Source organism: Erigeron canadensis, chromosome 7, assembly GCF_010389155.1.
Source record: "Erigeron canadensis isolate Cc75 chromosome 7, C_canadensis_v1, whole genome shotgun sequence".
NCBI lineage: Eukaryota > Viridiplantae > Streptophyta > Magnoliopsida > Asterales > Asteraceae > Erigeron > Erigeron canadensis.
Window position 1 is genome coordinate 25748112 of NC_057767.1, and position 20508 is coordinate 25768619.

Below are 20508 nucleotides of genomic sequence, written 5' to 3' on the forward strand. Positions count from 1 at the left end.
GTTAGCAAAAACACATATTTCTTTTCTTTCTCAATTTGGTTGGGCCAACCTTTTTTTTAATGACATGAACTATTAATCAGATTAATTGGATTAGTCTCATATGAAGTGAGTTCAGAATTCAGTTATTTTGATAATTAATTTGTCCAAAATATCAACCCACTGTCTGTCATATGACTATCTCAAAGAACTTCAATGCACAAACTAGCAGTTCCAAATTTTTGCAGTCTTCCATATGGTTTTGTTTGCATTTTCCAAAATTTTTGCAGTCTTCCAAAAATTTTGCATTTTCCAAAATTTTTGCAGTCTTCCAAAATTTTTGCAGTCTTCCATATAGTCTCATATGGTTTTGTTTGCATTTTCCAAAAATTTGCTGATCTAAATTAAGCTTTCTTACTTGAGAATTTGTAAAAATAACATGAACCTACTATTAAGTAAATATACATTTTCATGATCTGATAAGAAATATAAACTACTATTAAGTAGTAGCGGAGAAAGCGTAGGAGCAATACCACTAACATCTATAATGGAATTTATCTATAATGGTCGAAACTCAATGCCTTGCACAGTAAGTTTTTCAATCATAACCAAGTGTCTTATCATGATGCTAATATGGGAGTCATAATCAGGTCTTACACTAGTGATACCAGTCGTTTCATCGCATGGTGTATAATCCGAGATAAACTCTCCTAAGCTCACCTCCCACCAACCATCTTTTCTTTCTCTTGGAAATTCCATATTGCTGAGTTTGTTCAATGGGTTGGAAGATTTGATCAATCCATCTGGTTCAAAGAGTGGGCTTCTAGGTCTTTTCAAATACATGGTTCTAGTTTTTTCAGACCAGAATGAGCAGAACGGTGTCCTTTCAGAAACTGGTATACCCAAATGTGTGACTTCCATGTTCATAGGGTGACAATCAATAGTCACATTGGATGGATGTTCGAAACACTTATTGTCTAGCATCTTGTATACAAGGTAACAGGCATAAGTAGTTTTTGTTGACAAAAGAGGATATATGAGCCTAAACTTCATATATATGTAACGTGTGTTTTCTTTACAGAAAACTTTTCCATATCTGCATTTGGCAAAACAATGGGTATGTTTCATTACATGAAAAGTCAATAATAAAATAAATAATATCTGTGCACAAAATTATTTGAGAAAATATTATAATGCTCAACTAATATATACGAGTAGTATTTTCTATTCTCTCTACATGTAGCATTATTTAAGAAGATAGTGAAACACATATAGTCACTAGATAGACAAATCCTCAAATGTTATTAAATACGTCTTCATAATCATAAGCTTAATATACTAGGTTTTAAGAAAATTCAAACCAGAAAAACTAGTTTTCAAAATGTCTTATAATTGAGGGCAAATATTATTATATCTGTATATCTTAAGATATAATAAGGGCGAAGTGTTAGGAAAATGGATTCGCTAGAAGTACTTGTTGCTTACATAAGTCGTCAGCATTCAGCAGAAGACACCAGCAAGCTATCAGAAAGTATGAGATAAGTCAATGACTCATCACCCAATTTGTAAGTCAAATATGGGCGGGAAAGTGAAAAATCCAAGTCTGTGTATGGTTTGTATATGGTTTTGTCTTTCTCCCAAAATTTCGGACGCATCAGTTGTAGAGTTCTTCCCCAACGGATGATTGAAAACCTTCTACACGTTGCATTCTTTATCTCTTATAAAAGGCAACACTTGTGAAGACAATTCTTCTTATTGGTCTAATTTTTAAGTGTATTGTTTTACATTTTGCATTAAATATAATATTAGTAAAACCAATCTGAGTCATCGTAGGTCTAGACTCATATTAAAGCTTTTGTATCCGCTCATTTACATATACTAGAGAACATATCATACAATAGCTTAATTCTTCTCTGTTTACTTCATGTTATTTACTTTGCATTATTTACCCTTAAAGTAAGTTTGTAAGTATGCAAACTTGGAGACCAACACAAAACAAACACTACAGATTGGTTTTATTTATCTATATTAGCAGTAATGAATGTAAATATCTACACTAAAATGATTACAAAGATAAAAGAAAGAGGAAGAGACACCTGGATTCATCTGGAGTTGCAGGTGCGGACCGAAACGCCAACGAGCGAGGTGCTGAAAATGAATCAGGTGAAAGCATAAAACATTTCTTCCCATTCAATTTGGTTATCCAAAACCACTACAAAGAAAAAACATCAAATAAGTTAATTATATAGAAAAATCATTAATGAGATGCGAGTACCTCACTTCATGTTCTTCACATGTTCTAACACAAGATTAGCCAAAAATCAAACCAAATATAATGGTAAGGGAGTAACCATGTCAACATTTTTTTCATCTTCAATTTCAAGCTTAATTCGTATGCCTTTAGAGAGAATGGAATATGCTTCCTGTTCGGTAGGGAAGATCACATCCTTTTGAGGCATTGCCATCATGTCTTTGCTTGAATAATATATGAATTGCTTATAATCACTTGGCAAATGATTCTCCCACTCTCTTTCTTGGAGATTTTCCACATCTGATTCCCCGATTTCTTTATCATCAACCTGTAATATTTATGGACACCTTAGCTTAAGACAATCAATGTCTTGCTAACCAGCACAGCATACATGTAACCATATTTATTTAACAATACAAAGGAAATGACAATTAGCAAAGAAGACATTTGGGAGAATAGAGGCCAAGTTAGTTGGTGGTTTGTTTTGGGTCTAATAGATCAATTGTTCCATTTGTCCCTCTTGGCCTCATATATATATATATATATATATGGGGATAACTTAGATGATGTTAACATTATTTTGGTTGGATGATGTTGCTCTCACAAACCATTAAAATCATGGGGGGCTTTTTGACATGTGTAGAAATTGATTTAAGTGAGTTTGTGAGAGCAACATCATCCAACAAAGATGATGTTAACATCATAAATCATTTTATATAGGTTAAGGTTTATGTGGCTGTTAGACACCCAAGCTTGGGTGTAGAACCCCTCACATCTTGTTTTTTTAATTCATAAAAAGCATGGGGGGGCAAACATTTATAGATATATTAAAAAATTAGTATGTGAGGGGTTCTACACCCAAGCTTGGGTGTCTAACAGCCACATACTCCATTTTCTCATATATATATATATATATATATAGAGAGAGAGAGAGAGAGGAAGGGTTATTTGAGAACTCACAAATAAAAAAGAACGCGAGAACAATTCTGGACCACTCATTTTCTTATATTTTCTCTCTCTTCCATTAAATAAGAAAATTCACACAATCATTTTAAATGCTTTATCTCACAAACCATAAATCGTTAGACGAAACAAAAAGCATGGGTAGTCTTAAAATTACGTCCTCTTTCATTAGAGATCCAATTCGATATAATTTTGACGACTTTTTAATTTTTGTTTTTTTTTTCCCATCGCGTTCATCCTACACATGTGTAAGATCATTGTTTTCACATGTAAATTAGTAAATGGACATATGTACACAACAATGAAGATCAAGGGTGGAGCCCGTCAATCCATGGCAGAGCCATGGTAGCCAAGGACGGAGCCCGTCAGTCTATGGCGGAGGAATAGCGGCTAAGGGCGGAGCCCTTTAGGTAGATCACCCCTCACTGGTCACCCCCTATGACCTATCACCCTCTATGACCTATCACCCTATGACCTACACCTTCTATGACCTATCACCCCCACTAGCTTTGGTTTATGAATATCCTTAAGGGTGAAGCCCGTTCTGAATCATAATTTTTGTTCAACCTACACATGTGTAAGTTCAACCTACACATGTGTAAGTTATGTGTAACTACCAAAAAGAAAACGAAAATTAAAAAGTCGTTAAAAGTATATCGAATTGGATCTCTAATGAAAGAGGACGAAATTTTAAGACTACCCATGCTTTTTGTTTTGTCTAACGATTTACGGTTTGTGAGTTAGAACATTTTGAATGATTTGGGTGAATTTTATTATTTAACTGAAGAGAACAAAAGAGCAAAAGAATGTGTGGTCCAGAATGGTTCTTGAGTTCTTTTTTTTTAGGAGTTCTCAAAATAACTCACCCCTATTCCCTTTTTAGGAGTTCCACACCTAAGCTTAGGTGCCGGACAGTCTTATATTCCCTTTTCCATATATATATATATATATTGTATATATATATATGTGAGGAAAATAAATATATGACTATTATGTGGATCAAGTGAGAACCAACATATATCGTGAGAACCACTAAAAAACCACCCCTAAGGGTTTTTCTCTTAGAGTAAGGGCTACGCCCGTACCGTATCAAACCGTCACCAACTCTTGGATCGCCGCCCATCAAATTCATACCATTTTCATATGCATCCGGTGACAACCCCTTTAGAACGGATGAGGGCAACGCCCGTACCATATCCATACATTTTCAACACGTAAACCATATGATTTTTTTTCAAAAAAAATTAAAATTTTTTTTGGAATGGGTTTTTGTTAAAAGAAAATTAAAAAAATCAAAAATTAAAAAACCACACCAAAAATGAGAAAGAGGGAGGAAAATCAGTGGTTCTCACGGTTCTCTCCAAATTTGTTGTTCTCACGTTAACCCTACCCTATGTACCTAAGCTTAAGTATAAAACCCCTCACATAGTAATTGTTTAATATTTATTCTATAATGAATAAATGATTGAGCCCTCATATTTTCTATGGATTAGAATATTAAGAAGTGAGGGGCTATATACCTAAAATTAGTACATGACAACCACATATTCTCCTTCCTTATATATATATGGGCATGTTATTTTGAGTCCAACTTATTTTGAGTCCATTTTAAGTCCATATAACTTACACATGTATAAGTTGTAAAACTTACACATGTGTAAGTCATGGTGGCGGTGGTCGTCGTCGCCGGAAAATCATGGTGGTGGGAAGAATTTGAGGAAATGGAAGAAAATCAGTGGACTCAAATTGGACTCAAAATAAGGTGGACTCAAAATAACTTTTCTATTATATATATATATATATATATATTCTATACCTAACCTAACATATTCACTTTTCTCTCTACAAATATTCTCAAGTACCTTATGTATTGGAAGAAATTTGACGCCTTCAACAATGATACCAGTTTGTACTTGATACATTAAATCAATTCGTTTGAAATTAACTATGAAACCATCATTTCTTTTAGGATTAACGATTTGGAAGAGTTCAGCCATCATCCATCCACTCTGATCCAACTCACTAAAATATGAACTACGTAAACTTCTTCCAGGCTTTAGTTCGTAATTTAAACTCCCGGTAACATGGAAACCTCTAGGAAAATGATATGTGGGTTTGCATACAAGGTAAGCTGCATATGTTATATCGGATGACAAAAACTGAGTTACTATCATGACTTGCATATTAATCTTCGATGGATTCAATATCTTGGCAACCGTTGGAAATCTAAACATATTGAAAAGAGATTAGATGATATCTGTTGTGACACAAATATGTGTGCTAATATCGTTCTGTACAGACTAAATTATGTGGATATTACTAACAATATTTTTAAAAGGATGTCACAAAAGAGAAGAGACAAACCGAGACTGAGGAGCAAATGTCTGTGTACAATTTTTTCCATCCAAGGGCATGAACTTTGTTGCTGATATCAGTTCATGATTCTTCCCCTCATCATCCACAGATAACCACTATATAATTGACCATTCTTTATTGTTAAATCAAATAATATGTTTATATACATATAAAACAAAGAAGCATATTTACCACATTGGCCCCATTGACAAGGATTCCTTTTGAGAGATGTGTGTAGAGTTGCATTCTGCTAGACTTTACTATAGGAGAATCTGAGATCCTATTTAACTCGTCATTCCGTGGGTATGAAGTATTAAATAGGAAATCAAATTTATCAAACACCTGTGGAGTTTTTGTTGCTTAACATTGTTTTCATATGGATGAAAAAATCAGTATATCTAAAACTACAAACTTGAACTTACTTGCAATTCCAGTGCTTCCACAAGTTTCTCTACCACAAATTCCATGGAGGGTCGTTTTTCCCTATCACTATCCAAGCATTGATATGCAATCTTGGAAACTGCATTCAAAGAAACCGAGTACTCTATTTGGTTCTTTAAACAAGGATCAATAATCTTATTTAAATTTCCTTCCTCATAGTAGCGTTGGGCGAGTGAGGCTAGAAATCTTTGTTCATTATCTACATTCTTGAAGCCCAACCTCCCACATATGACTTCAAACAATACCACGCCAAATGAATAAACATCCGACTCTTTTGTCAACACTCCCGTATGTATATATGTCGGATCACAATAACCTTGTGTGCCACACGCATTAGTGATAAGATACGTCTCATTTTCATTTGCACGGCCTAATTTGGAAAGCCCAAGATCCGCAATCATAGCTTTCCAATCATGATCTAAGAGAATATTTGCACTCTTTAGATCCCTATGGATAACTCTTTCTTTTTCTGCAACATGGTTGTGTAGGTAGTTCAAACCACGTGCTGCATCAATGCAAATATTTATCCGTTGCTTCCATGTTAATGTACATGTTTTTCCATCGACATGATGGTATTTGTCAAGGCTTCCGCGCTCTGCATACTCATAAACCAGAATTTTTTCACCGCCTTCATGACAAAAACCAACAAGGGATACGAGGTTCGGATGTTTATAACGTGAAAGCAATTGGATTTCCGTTAAGAATTCCTTAAACCCTTGACCAGAAAGGTTAGTATCTAGTCGCTTTACCGCGACATTTGTAAGTTTACCCGAAAGTGAGAGCTTTCCTTTGTAAACCTTGCCATATCCGCCCCTTCCGATAAGTGTTGTGAAGTTATTGGTTGCTAGTTCGATATCTTGAAAGGGTATATTAAGGTGGCCTGTATCTTTGATGAATTCCATTGTTTTTGTGTAGAATGGATGGAATAACAAGAAATGATGCCTGGCTATGGATGATCAGCTCAAAGTATATTTTGGTTGGATCTTCAGTCTTAAACTCAATAACTTGATAACAAACATACCCTACCTAGATGATAAAATAGAATTAAAAAACTTAAAAATATATAAAAAGTAACTGCTCAGTGCCACCTTCCGCGGGTTTTGAGCCCCAATACCTCGACGGTGTATGGGGGAGGTTAAGATGTAGGCAAACCTTACCTCTACCTAAGTAGAGAGGCTGCTTCCGGTTTCTACCTAAATGGTAGAAAAGGTCCTCCAACCTTTGCATGGGATGAGGATTCAACCCATGACCTCTGTCTCCAGAGGCAAGGGTGTTTACCACTGCTTTTCCGGTTTCTACCCATTCTTTTTGGGTATAGTATATATTTTAGATGGGTATTAGTGAAAATAGGCTAATTGTAATTATCTAATTCACCTTTTATTCTTATTTTCTATACAAATCATGATTACAACATATTGAAAGCTTAAATTTAACTATTACATTTGGTACCAAAGTCAAAGCGCAAAATCCGACCGATTTTACATCATTTTGGCGAACATCTATTTTTCACCCGTTTTCACTTACAAATACCAGTATTCCCTCAAAATACCGGTTTTCCTTAATATCAAAATACCGGCTTTCCTTTTCTTTTGAATACCGTCTTTCCTTTTCAAGCCAAATACCGGCTTTCACCTTGTTACATAAATACCGGTTTTCCATTTATACTTACCAGTATTCAAATACCGTTTTTCCTTACCTGTTCTTCATTTGAATTTATATTCAAATAATACACTGTTTTTGACTTTCCGCTATGTGGTTGTGGTTATGTGAAATCTATGCCTAATTTACACCAAAACCGGTATTAGTACTATTCTCTTTCATTTTATAAAGAGAAACTCTGTCCAATTTTTTACTCGAAAACCGGGTATTTCTACTAAAACCGGTATTTCTTTTTTGTTCTTAACGAATATTGGTTTTATTTCTTTAGTCTCTTACCCAAACCCAAACCCATCTAAAAAAAATCATTTTCAAAACCCATTTCATTATTTCAATTACAAAGGAAACAATTACTTGTAACTTCGAGGCAAATCTTCTTCCGCTCGCTCTTGATCCACCCACTTTGCTTCTCTGTCACTTTTTTCAACACGCCCTCCTCGTACCTTGGCTGTTTGTTGTGTAGTGCTTACTCGCCTTGACTTGGTTGTACGCCATTTTTCTTGACTGTCATAATTTTAAAACTCATGCTTGAATCTTGTGTATTTGAAAGAAAGAGCAACAAAGAAGGAAGATAAATTTCTTTTTGCTGTTACAAGGGCTTGAAAAAGAAAACTTTGAGAGCAGTGTCGATTATTGTGTCTTTGGAATAGAAGTGAGAAGAGTAAAATAGGCGTATTAGGGGGTGTAGTGTCGTTTTGTTAAATTTTGGAAGAAAAAAAAAATATCCACTAATATAAATTTTGCTAAATTGAAGCCAATTAAACCAATATAAATGGTGCATTACCGGTTAAAATCAATTTGCTAATGTCATCATTTTCATATTTAATAAATAAATATAGCAAATTCAAAATTCTTACCCAACGTTCATATACATCGGCCAAATATAACCGATCATCTTTGCTGATTATTTTTGCCAAATGCTTGCAAACAGATACGGTGTAACAAAGCCAGCGAGCTAATTCTTACCAAACTAACTTGCCCAATAAGATAAACGGACTCCTTTATGTATTCTTGGGTGGCTCCGGTTAAGTGTTTCAATTTATGTACGTGTTTAGTCAATTGATTCCTTATTCAAAAAACGTGCCTTAGCTGTCGATTCTGTGTTTGGCATCTTTTTTTTGGGTGAGTTTAGCGATACGTTAATGATAGTTACTTTTAAAAAAAAAAAGGTTGTCGATTCTGTGTGGAAGAACTAAAGTAAATCAGAGGGATCGTAATTATGCGTGTATTGAAACACTAAAAACGTGTTTGTGTTGACCCGTCAGAATATACACGTGATATTGTTGTCATATAGTGCCAGACTTCTATACTATTTACGAGATGTCCTTTTATCTTTTAATCTAGTTTTTGGATTGTATGGCCACGTATTTACAAGAGCCGGAGACCATTATTATTCGTGGGAGTTTGTGATTTTTAAGTTTCTTGCATTAAGAGGCTTGTAATTGTATATGTGCTTGTTTTGCTTGTACATATATTTAAGAGAAAATTTTATTACATACCCCTAAGGTATGTCATATTATTAAGTTTCACCCTTCTCGTTTTTTTGTATCATTATTTCGTATCATTACATACCCCTCACCCTAACGTTCGTTTGTGAGTCTCTGTCAACCACCTTATGTGCATACCACGTGAGGATATTTTAGTCATTTTGACTTCTATAACACTCCATTCTTCTTTTTCATCTTGTTTTTCAGATCTAACAACAAATCATCATAAATCTCATCGACATACAATACCAAATAACAATAAAATACAATCAAAACCCCATATGCCACATCCCTCGGGTACAACCACCGATCGTTATTACAACCAATTATTTTCACAAATTAAATCCAAAAACAACACATCTAATTATTACAAGTAATTACTTTCACCCATAATAGCTATTAGTGAAGATCGATTATGCAAAAAAAATCTCGAAGTAAAAAAAAAGAGTTGATCTAATCTTATTGTGTGATTTATATTTGAAATTACTAAATCTATATACCTTTTTCTGATAGCCATGTTATGCAAAAGACTTTGAAACCACCACTACCGATCAGAACATCATCGCCCATGGTGGTTAGGTTGGGTCTGGTGGTGAGCTTCGTATTATGCGGCCACCGGATAAAAAGACATCTACTTCTTTACAGACATATATATATATCACCCAAGATCTAAAATCAAGAACCGACATCACGATCCAGAAACTTAAACAAAATCGTCCCTGTGATTCACTGATTTGATATTTGTATTCTATGCTGTGAATTTAAAATTAAAAAAAAAAAAAGAAACATATGAATAATATATGTATTTGTATCTAATTAGGTGAAACCCGCGTGATGCGGCGGCCTAAATTATTTTCTAGATAATTCATTGTAAATGAGATGGTATAAGAGAAATTTAGACATAAATGAATAGTTAAATACTATTAATCGACGTATATACTATTTTATATACTTATAAAAATAATGATTTGATGGATCATCTTGGAGAAAGTCACTTGTGAATTTACAAAAATATAAGTTATTTGATGCAAACTGAAAACGTGTATGATTTAAAACCTATTTACATTGGTATTCATTAATAAGGTCGTGATACCTTAGGATCAATCACTCGAGTTCAAAAGACATTCCTCACAATTATTGTGTACACAACCCTATATCTTGAAACCATACCCTTATTATTTTTTACGGAAAAATAATTAATCCTCTTAAACATCAACTTAAAAATTCTCATAAAACCACTATCCATCACTATACCCGCAATCAGAACAAACCCAAGTAGTGTTATTTACTATTCTTCTTTGTAAACCTTAAATCGACCCGACGCGAGCCAAACCCACTTCCAAGATTCCCCTTTACAACACTCCCACAAGACCTTTCATCTTTCAAACATTCTGCTTAATCCAAGTGCCTACGTCTGAACAATAAGATCCTCATTAGAATTGGAATTGGTAAGCAAAGGTTCAATAATATTTACAACCATAACCAATTGTTGACTCTTTGTAATGTTTTGGACAGTAGTACTTATAATCTCTAAAGTCATAGTTCATATATTAGCATGGTAGTTGCTAAAGATATAACCTCTGAAGTCTTGGTTCATATAAATTTAAGATATAACAAATGAAAAGGTACACAATTAATTATTTTATGATTATAACTAACATAAAAAAAGATCAAAATTACATACAAAAATATCACCATTGGCCATATTAATAGACTCGATGTGATCCTAAAGCTCATCCAACATACCTGAAAAAACACGTAGAATCACAAACACATTAGTAAGACAATTTGATTAGTTTTGATTTTCACTGACTATGCAATCAAAAAATATAGAAGAAGATTTATATGTTTGAGTCTTTTATGTAAGATTATGAAATTCAAAGTTAAAAAACTTTCATGATAGTCTCTTGAACTTAAGAAAAAAATTATGACCCGAAACACTATTAGTTGGTACTAACTATATTTGTAACAATGAAAATAAATCAATATATACAGAAATATAATAGTATATCTGATTAGATGCCAAAAATAAAAGTCATACGATTTTATATTATATCGTATGGTTAGAACTTACAAAACCCATTTGATGGAATCCAATTATGGCTTGATAACTTATGTTTATGGTATAAGTAATTGTAATATTATGTCATGGTTTCCCTATGAAACATTAACTAAATATGAATTAAGTACAGTTAAAAAAAACGAAGTAAGGACTTTAAGTGAATACAAATTCATAGTATATTTAAAACTTACAATATCTAACTCAATAAGGTCAAAATACCTGATACATTAGGTGGCTAAGCATTAAATTTTTTGTTCTTTAAGATTGAGTATCTCTTTGCATCTTTGTCTTGCTTCGACTATCTTGGCATTGGTATACATTAACTCAAATCTTTGATTTTTTGCTCTATACATCAGATGATAATAATAGTACTAAGAAACATCATCTACACCAATTAGACAAATGACAAAAAGTATCTCCATCTTATGAACTATTGAATAGATGCTTACCAAAACAATACAGGCGCTTAAACAAAACAGTTGATTTTTTTCATTGAGAAATTTCATCAAACAGTTGGTGTTCATGATATAACACCTAACAAAACAAATATAAAACTATTGAAATTATGAAAATAAAGATATCAATCTAAACAAAAACATATTTTAATAACATATTACAACTTATCCATTAAAACTAAAAATACTTAACTTGCACAAAATATAAAATGGAAATAAGTGTGAGAAATTACATATTTGTTATCAAAAATCATGAAAAGGTATATTATTACTCAATGAAGTAATATAACCTTAATCTTGAATCTATTGATTGCAAATTAATTAATCTTCTTGTGATTCAGCCATGACAATGACACTATTCAAATAAAAAATCAAACTATATATCACCATAAAATTTATCAATATTACTAAAAGTCTATAACTCAAAAAATAAAATCTTTATAACACAAAAACAACGCTATTTTTGATAGGAAACGATTCGAGGAAATTGAAAATTGGTTGTCATCGATGGGGAAGATCTGAGATTATAATTATTTCCTAAATGTGTGTTGGATCAAAATGATGCTTTATTAATAGTGAGATTCCATAAATGAACAAAAAATTCCTTGGTTCAAGTGGTAAACATGCGTTGCGCACAAAAGGTAGGTCGCGGGTTCGAAACCGATAACCTTTTTTTTTTAATATAAAGGCTACCATTATGGCTTGCATGCGTACGTGGACTAAACACATCAGCAAATATGATGCACATGTGGCTGCTGATGTGTCATTCAGATCGTTCTGGTAACGCCACATCAGAATTTGCTGACATGGCGGGCTAGGAGAACGCCAAGTAAGCACTTTCTGATAGGCTTTTATATAGATACATAGATAGTAGAATAATATATGTGGCTTAGATGTTTAGTTTGGTGAGCTACGGATAGGATTTGCATTCCTATTTTGCTAGTTATCACTTTTTATATTTGATGGAGATATGTTATTATTATTTTAACGAGATAGTTACCCGGGCGTTGCCCCGGGAGACATTATATTTATTGTGTTCCGTATTATTTAAAAAATTATTACATGCTTTTAGAAACATTATATAGCTCAAAACTTGAGTTGATATTGATTTCTTAATGAGTAAGCAATTATAAATTAAAAAAAAATCAACAATATAAATTTATAACAAATTAATATATTATATACATTCTAAAAGATAATAAGTATGAAAGTAGTATATATAAAATAAAAATATAAAATAATAATACAAACATAATTAAAGCTAATTTCCTAAATCATTGAAAATAGAAAGTGAAAAAAAAATCCATAATAATAAAACATCAACCGAAATAACATTGAAGTATTGCAAACAAATTTTTCGGAGATGGTTAGATGTATATATATTCAAAACATATACTCTACTGTTATATGTATATATACTGTGTAATAGTTCACTTGTACTAAGATGAGATAATCTTAAATATGTTACAAACTTAAAAAATAATAATATGCAATTAAAATAAGTGATCTTTGTAAACAAATTGGAATCAATTTAAAAGATCAAAACATAATTTATCAAGCCCAAAATTAATAATATAAGATGGGTCCAAAAGAAAATGAAGTTGGCCCATTAAGAAAATAAAAACGGGTCCAGAAAAATAATATGACCCGTTACTATTCTTTGCACGCATTTTCGTACCTTTGTTTTTAATATATATTAATTTGTTAGGTTTCTGGGAAAATGATAAGGGAGGAAAAAGGAAGTGGATGAGGTTAGAAGATGACAAAAAAGGACGAAATAAGAGTCTAAAATACCCTCATGTGCATTGCACATGAGGGGTTTACAGAAACACATTAATGGACATTAGCGTGAGCCGTGAGGGGTATATAATGATACGAAAAATCATCGTAGGGGTATGTAATGATATAAAAAAATGAGATGGGTGAAACTTAATAATATGACATACCCCAGGGGTATGTAATGAAATTTTTTTTATATTTAAAGTGTCAAAATACCAAAACCGCCCCAATGACATGTTTATATAAAGTCACATCATATTTGCACCCCCAACCCCAAAAAAATAGAGCGGTCCCCTGGCTTGATGTCATGTTATATAGTATAAAATGAAAATAAAGAGGCTATGGCAAGATAGTGACCGGTCCCTAGCTTGATGTCATGTTATATAGTACAAAATGAAAATAAAGAAGCTAACAAGATACTGACAAGATAAAATGGACAACATAAATATGGCATATGGAAAAAAAGATAAAATGGACCACTTAAGAAAGTTGTTTGTCATATTTATAAAATTAAATGAGGACAAAACTTAAGGATAGTGACATATACATCTCTATTTCTATTGTTATATTAATGAAACAATCTTTTAAAACATTGCCTATAACTTTGTATAACTTTGTCAGGCCATTAATTTTAGAGAAAATAGCATGAGTACCCAATTTATTATAAAAATAAATCAATTTAACCAATTTTTTTCAGACTTTCACAAAATACCCAACAAAATCGCAATAAAAAATGAAAATCGCAATGAGATTCTGAAAATCTTTATGAGATTTAGAAAATCGCTATGAGATTTTACAAAATCGCATAGAGATTTTGTAAAATCGCATAGAGATTTTATAAAATCCCATAAAGATTTTAAAAATCTAATAAAGATGTTGTAAAATCGCTATGAGATTTTAAAATCTCATAGAGATTTTCAAAATCTTTATGAGATTTCGACTTTTTCTAATTTTGATTTTTTTTTTTTTTGAAATTTTGACTTCCAAATTACGTTTTTTGACTCTTTTTTTTTTAGATTTTGACTTTTTTTGAGATTCAAAAAACACAATGCAAAAATCAAAATCTAAATAAAAAGTGAAAATTAAAAAAAAATCAAAATCAAAAACAAGTAAAATCTCATAGAGATTTTCAAAATCTTTATGCGATTTTCAAAATCTCTATGAGATTTTCAAAATCTTTATACGAATTTACAAAATCTCTATAGAATTTTCCAAAATATCTATGTGATTTTGCCAAATCTATATGCGATTTTAAAAATCTTTATGCGATTTTCAAAATCTCATTGCGATTTTCACATTTTATTGCGATTTTGTTGGGTAATTTGTGAAATTCCAATAAAAGTTGGCTAATTTGGTATATTTTAAAAAAAAATTGGGTACTCATGTTATTAACTATTAATTTTATACATTTGTATGAAATGTCAGGTGACATTTATGAGAATCAAATCGAGTTAAAATCAAATGTACTTTTAGAAAGTGTCATTAGTTTTATACAAAATAATGATATGATTTTGTAGGTTTTGCACGAAAAGTGAGGAAAAGAAAAGTGAGGACAATACTTCCTTCAGTTTTCATAAATTAACTTAAGTAATAAATATGTTTTTAATAAAGTGACATTGATTTTATACAAAATAGTGATAGATTCTTATGATATTTTGATAGTCTATTTATTATGTAATAAATATACTTTGTAATAAATGTTTCAACTATTATATATTTTGTATATCTTCTACACAAACATACAAACTAATCCAACCAAAGAAACAGAAGTAGAAAAGAAGTTCGATAAAGTTGATCATATAGTTTATGTAGATTGTTAGTGTAATTATTGTTTATGTAGATTGTTCAATAGAAAACAAATGACGAATGAATCGGAATTTTTAACCGACCAGGTATGTATCGTCTTTCATCTTCTTTATATTATAGTTAGTGTAATTATTGTTTATGTAGATTGTTTTACATTATACATCAAGAATACTTGTTTTATATTTATAGTAACTATTCATTATTTTATCTTAATAATTTATATTATCGTAGTGTAATTATTGTTTATGTAGATTGTTTTATATTTATTACAGTTAGTGTAATTATTGTTTATGTAGATTGTTTTATATTATACATCAAGAATACTTGCTTTAAAATACTTGTTTATGTAAATAACAAACCACTTATATGATATTTACAGGTGTTTAACTCTAATCAAGAATTAGTAGAATGGGCACAAAAAGTGGCATGCTCTTATGGTTACGTTCTTGTAACCAAGAGATCTAAGAAAAAAATGGCTATCTTTCTAAAATTGTACTTATATGTGATCGTGGCGGTGTGTCTAGAAGTACTAATCCTGTTGTTAGAGACACTCAAACCAAAAAAATTAATTGCAAATTTGAATTAGTGGGAAAGTATTATAAAATTAATGATGTATGGGTGTTAACAGTGAAGTGTCATGAACATAATCATGAACCTGCAGTGTTTATGGAGGGTCATCCATTTGCACAAAGGTTGACTAGTCATGAAACTAGTTTAGTTGCAACAATGATTAGTCAGAATATGAAAGCACGTGATATTCTTTCAACACTGAAGGTATTGGATGAGAATAATGTGTCTACAAACAATACCATCTATAATGCCCAACAGATGGTATGATTGGCTAACCATGACCAGTCGAACCCCAATTCAAGTTGTCTTTGATTTTTTACAAGAAAAGAGATATCACTTTTAGTATCGTACAAATGATTCAACCAACAACTTGGAAGAGTTATTTTGGGTACATCCAATATCACTAAAAATATGGCTTGATTATCCCGATATTTTATTGATGGATGCTACTTACAATACAAACAAGTTTGATACGCCTCTTTTCGAGATTGTTGGTGTTACTTCTACCAGCAAGACGTTTTCTATAACATTTATCTTGTTATATAGAGAGAGGAAAGCAAATTTTATATGGGCATTAACATGTCTTAAAATGTGGAAGATGTTGATCATGAATTTTGGAGGAAGGCTAATGTTGATTCTTCAACAATTGGTGAACCCGAAAATCACAAAGATAACCGGGGACGTCCAAGCTTGAAAAAACCCAAACATAAACCCAAACCCCAACCCCAACCCAACTTTTTCGATTTAAATGAAGAACCGAAAGATCAAGATCCAAATGCTTATATGTGTCTAGTTCCACTGTACGATGTAGATCCAGCCATGAACAATACAACTTTTTTAAGTAACCAAGGATTTGAAATGTTTCTTCCATATATCACACAGGTGCATAGTGTATTGGGAAATGGAATTTGTGGATTTAGAGCGACAGCTGTATGCATGGGTCATCATAAGGAGACATTGCGTCAAATTCGAATGGATTTATTGGGAGAGTTATATGTGCATAATACAACATACGAGCATATGTTTAACAAAGAAGGCGCACAAGTAATTCAGTATGCACTAAATTACTTTAAGAAGCAATTCAGTATGCACTAAATTACTTTAAGGAGGGATTTGCACCTGAAGTACATTGGATGGAAATATTATTCATGGGGTTACTCATTGTTTCAAGGTATAATATAGTTGTTGTTTTTTTAAGCAACAAAGAAGAGACAACATTTTTACCACTTTTTAGTAGCCCACCAAATTCGCAACCGCATGATATTTGGGTAATTGCACTCGTCAATGGTAACCATTTTGTAAGATTCGTACTTCAAGAAGATTTTCCGATACCTCATACTCATCCACTATGGTCTAGCAACGCATTCGACCGGGCATGGGAAACTCCTTTTTTGCATAGACAAAATGTGTACAATCAACTTAAATTTTCCAATCGTAATTCAGGAGGTGTGAAAACTTGTATTAATATTGATGATTAGAAAAATGATGTAATATTATCTATTGTTCCTTTTTAACCATTTCATCAAAAACATAATTTCACTTTGTTGTCGATTAAAGACTAGAGCTCTATTATCATAAAAATACCAAATACCATAACGTAATAATTTATATGTTTGTGTACTTCGTGACTTAAACTTGGGCCAACATTTGGTGATGACTTTTACACTTGAGAAATGCAGATATACACACATTTTGTACATAGTATAGTACACTGTACAATTTGTACAAATCAAAATCCCTTTATAAATCACTTGGTTTCGTATGTACTTGGTGGTCCAGTAAGTGGTTACTTGGTGGTCCAGTAAGTGGTCCAGTATCTATATATCATTTGAAGGAGGGGTGCATCTAATAGCCGTCTATAAAAATAAGAGATAAGGGTAAATTAGTATTTTCGCAACTAACTAGTTTTTAACAAATTCTATATTAAGGAGGGGTATAATTATTATAAAGGAGTAAAGATAAAATATTCTAGCAAAGTCGTTTATTTATCAACAATCACTTGAGTTATTAGTTAAGAATGATCAGGTCAATGTAATCAAAATCTGTAAATGTTCGTACTATTTGAACAGAAAACAAAAGGTATACTGTATTTCAGAGTAAGATTTGAACAAATTAAATGAATTATGATCGAGTCCAAAATTAATGTTAGAAAGGCGACTTTTCTAATGATGCGCGAGAGTGTTAAAGAATAATGTTGATACTGAGTATCATTTTTCAAAAATTAATATATAGGGTTTTTCTAACTTGATATTTCAACATTATTTAAAACTAACAATTATTGATTGATCCAATTGTTAAATATTGTATGTCCTTTGAGACGTGTAGAACTTTAAAAAAGAGCAAGTTGCCAAAAATGTGCAACTCATCGAAAAACTTCTCACAACTGTCGGCTCTTATGTTAAGAGCACTTTTTGAGCTAAAACCATTTTCATGGAATCTGCACTGTCTCAGTAGGGACGCTCTCGTCGCAATTTAACCGATTTATATTAAGATAGACCAAATCTCGGTTGGTATATGTATTAGAAAGATGTAAAAAAATGCTTTTTGTTGGATTTCAACAGAATGGTTTGTGTTTAAATTATGAGAAATGATATTAGTACCATAGTTTTTTATTATTCTCACACTGTACTAACATTACAACACACTGTACAGATTAATAATGCATGAATGTGGTAGATGAATAAAAATCTTTGATACTAATATCATAGTCTTCAAATTATAGGTTTATTGTTACATTCTTGAGTTTACGCATGTGTATTAGAAATCTGTACACACTTCATTAAAATTACAAATTTTGACTTTGACTATATGTCAAATAACTATACCGTCTTATTGTCTTTACGAAAGACAAGGAAGTACGAAACAAAGTTACTATCAGTTTATCCTAGTGATGGTGATGATGAAATAAACAAAAGAATATTAAAGAATATTGTGATATTATGAAGATTGTTGCTATAATGCTCTTTATTTATGTAAAATTGAAGTTCCTTTTTTGTAATAATAGAGTTCATATTGTGTGCACAACACAAGAATTCTCCAAATATTTGCAAAAAAGTTTTGCTAAACACTTAAACACAAGAAGCCATGGAAATTTTTTTATTTTATTTTATGACAACAAAAGCAAGTATATAATATTAAGGTTAACTAGCAAGAAACTAGCAACCAAAAATTACAGAATTCCAAATATACTACAATTACATAACCTATATCATTCCAAACTACATGCAATTAAACAAATACAATAGGGGAGTGTTTGGTATATGTGAATGATAAAGAATGGAATTAAAGAAGAGAATGGAAAGAGAATGAAATAGAAAAAAGATAGAATAATTCCTATGTTTGGGATGATGGTGAATCAATTATTACCAAACAAAAAAAAATCCCAAATAATAATAAAAAATCTATTCTGTAAATGAACATACAATTAAATCCAATATCATCACTCCAGTTGACTGTCGAAATTTTGAGTACCCCACCATTACCTTTGATATTCCATCCAAAATCACCTACTCGATTGACAAGCATAGCTTTTATAGCTGCTTTATCAAGACTTCTCCATGAACAATTTTTCTTTTTCTTTACCCAAATTAAAAGTGAAGAAAATAATTTATTAAATAATACTCAAGGTTTGGTGGGTTTTGAAGGAGGAGATCGGGACAGAGTAGCAGTGGTGGTGGTTCATGAAGAGGGTTCCTTGTGATGACCGAAAGTGGATGGGCTGAAGGTGGCAGTGGTTGTCGGCATGGTGATGGTGGTTTATGGTGGTGATCAGAAGTGATATCCGACGGTGATGGTCATGTCATGTGGGTTTCAATGGTGGAGACCCAGAAGTGGAGGGTGATGGTGGTTTCTGGTGGTGACCGGCGGTAAGTGTCTGGTGGTGGGGGGGGGGGGTTCAATGGTGGAAATCCAAAAGTGGAGGGTGATGGACTAACGGTGGTGGGATGAAGTGGGGTGGACTAGTGTCATTCACATGAGAATCCTCTTAAGCTTAATTTCACCATTCTCACCTTTCCTTAGGTTTTTCAAAGGAATGAAAAAGTGGGAAAGAGAATGATAAAATGATTCTCTATTTCCATTCTTTATTCATCACAAACAAAGGAATGTTTCTCTTTTCCTTTCTCCCATTCTCTTTCCATCCTACCAAACACTCCCTAGGTTTCTGAGCCAATCATCACAACAAATATCACTCATCTTGTTTCTATGATGGTACCAATGGAAAGAGATATACCAAACGAATACATGGAAAACTTTTATTCATATTGCTTAAAACATGTAAAAGGTGGGTTCTTTTATATTTTTTTTGGCTTGGTTCTTTTCTATTTTAGGCTTGAATTCTAAGTAAAAATACCATTATAATACTTATGTTAGGCTAATTTGGGCTAAATTAGGTGGGGTCATTCTCCCCCTGCTCTACTGAATTGCATTCGCCAGTGGCTGCAGGTCCCTTCTTTGGTAAAACCTGGAGCAGCCTCTTTATATTTGGTAGGGTAAGACTTTCTACATGTCAATCTCCCTCATACGCATTCAAAGACGGTATTAAGACTCAAAACTCATGAAAGACGACATTAAAAGTTAGTTTATTTTACTCTTTACAATGCCAGTTATCTCAATTTAGACCGTATGTTCTTGGAATGTTGAATTCCTATCATAAGCATGATAACTTGTTATTCATACAAAAGATAATGCCCGTGTGTTGCAGCGGTG

General features: G+C 32.2%; 1 protein-coding gene across 1 annotated transcript; it reads right to left on the bottom strand.

The window, feature by feature from the left end:
- Window positions 1-401: 401 nt before the first annotated feature.
- Window positions 402-8274, bottom strand: LOC122606633. The gene is made up of 8 exons (XM_043779472.1): window positions 7997-8274; window positions 5968-7012; window positions 5738-5887; window positions 5555-5661; window positions 5053-5416; window positions 2328-2555; window positions 2073-2188; window positions 402-1072 (listed from the first exon to the last, which is right to left on the bottom strand). The coding sequence occupies exons 2-8, from the start codon at window positions 6886-6888 to the stop codon at window positions 535-537; spliced, it is 2424 nt and encodes an 807-aa protein (XP_043635407.1). The 5' UTR covers window positions 6889-7012; window positions 7997-8274; the 3' UTR covers window positions 402-534.
- Between the last annotated feature and the right edge of the window lie 12234 nt (window positions 8275-20508).

Bases quoted from the DNA above. Each gene is read 5' to 3' on its own strand.
- LOC122606633 (XM_043779472.1), bottom strand. From the start codon at position 6,888: ATGGAATTCATCAAAGATACAGGCCACCTTAATATACCCTTTCAAGAT. The intron at 2,556-5,052 runs GTACTTGAGAAT...TAAATATTACAG, and splicing joins AATTTCTTCCAATACATAAG to GTTGATGATAAAGAAATCGG. The intron at 2,189-2,327 runs GTTACTCCCTTA...TTTTCTTTGTAG, and splicing joins ATGAAAAAAATGTTGACATG to TGGTTTTGGATAACCAAATT.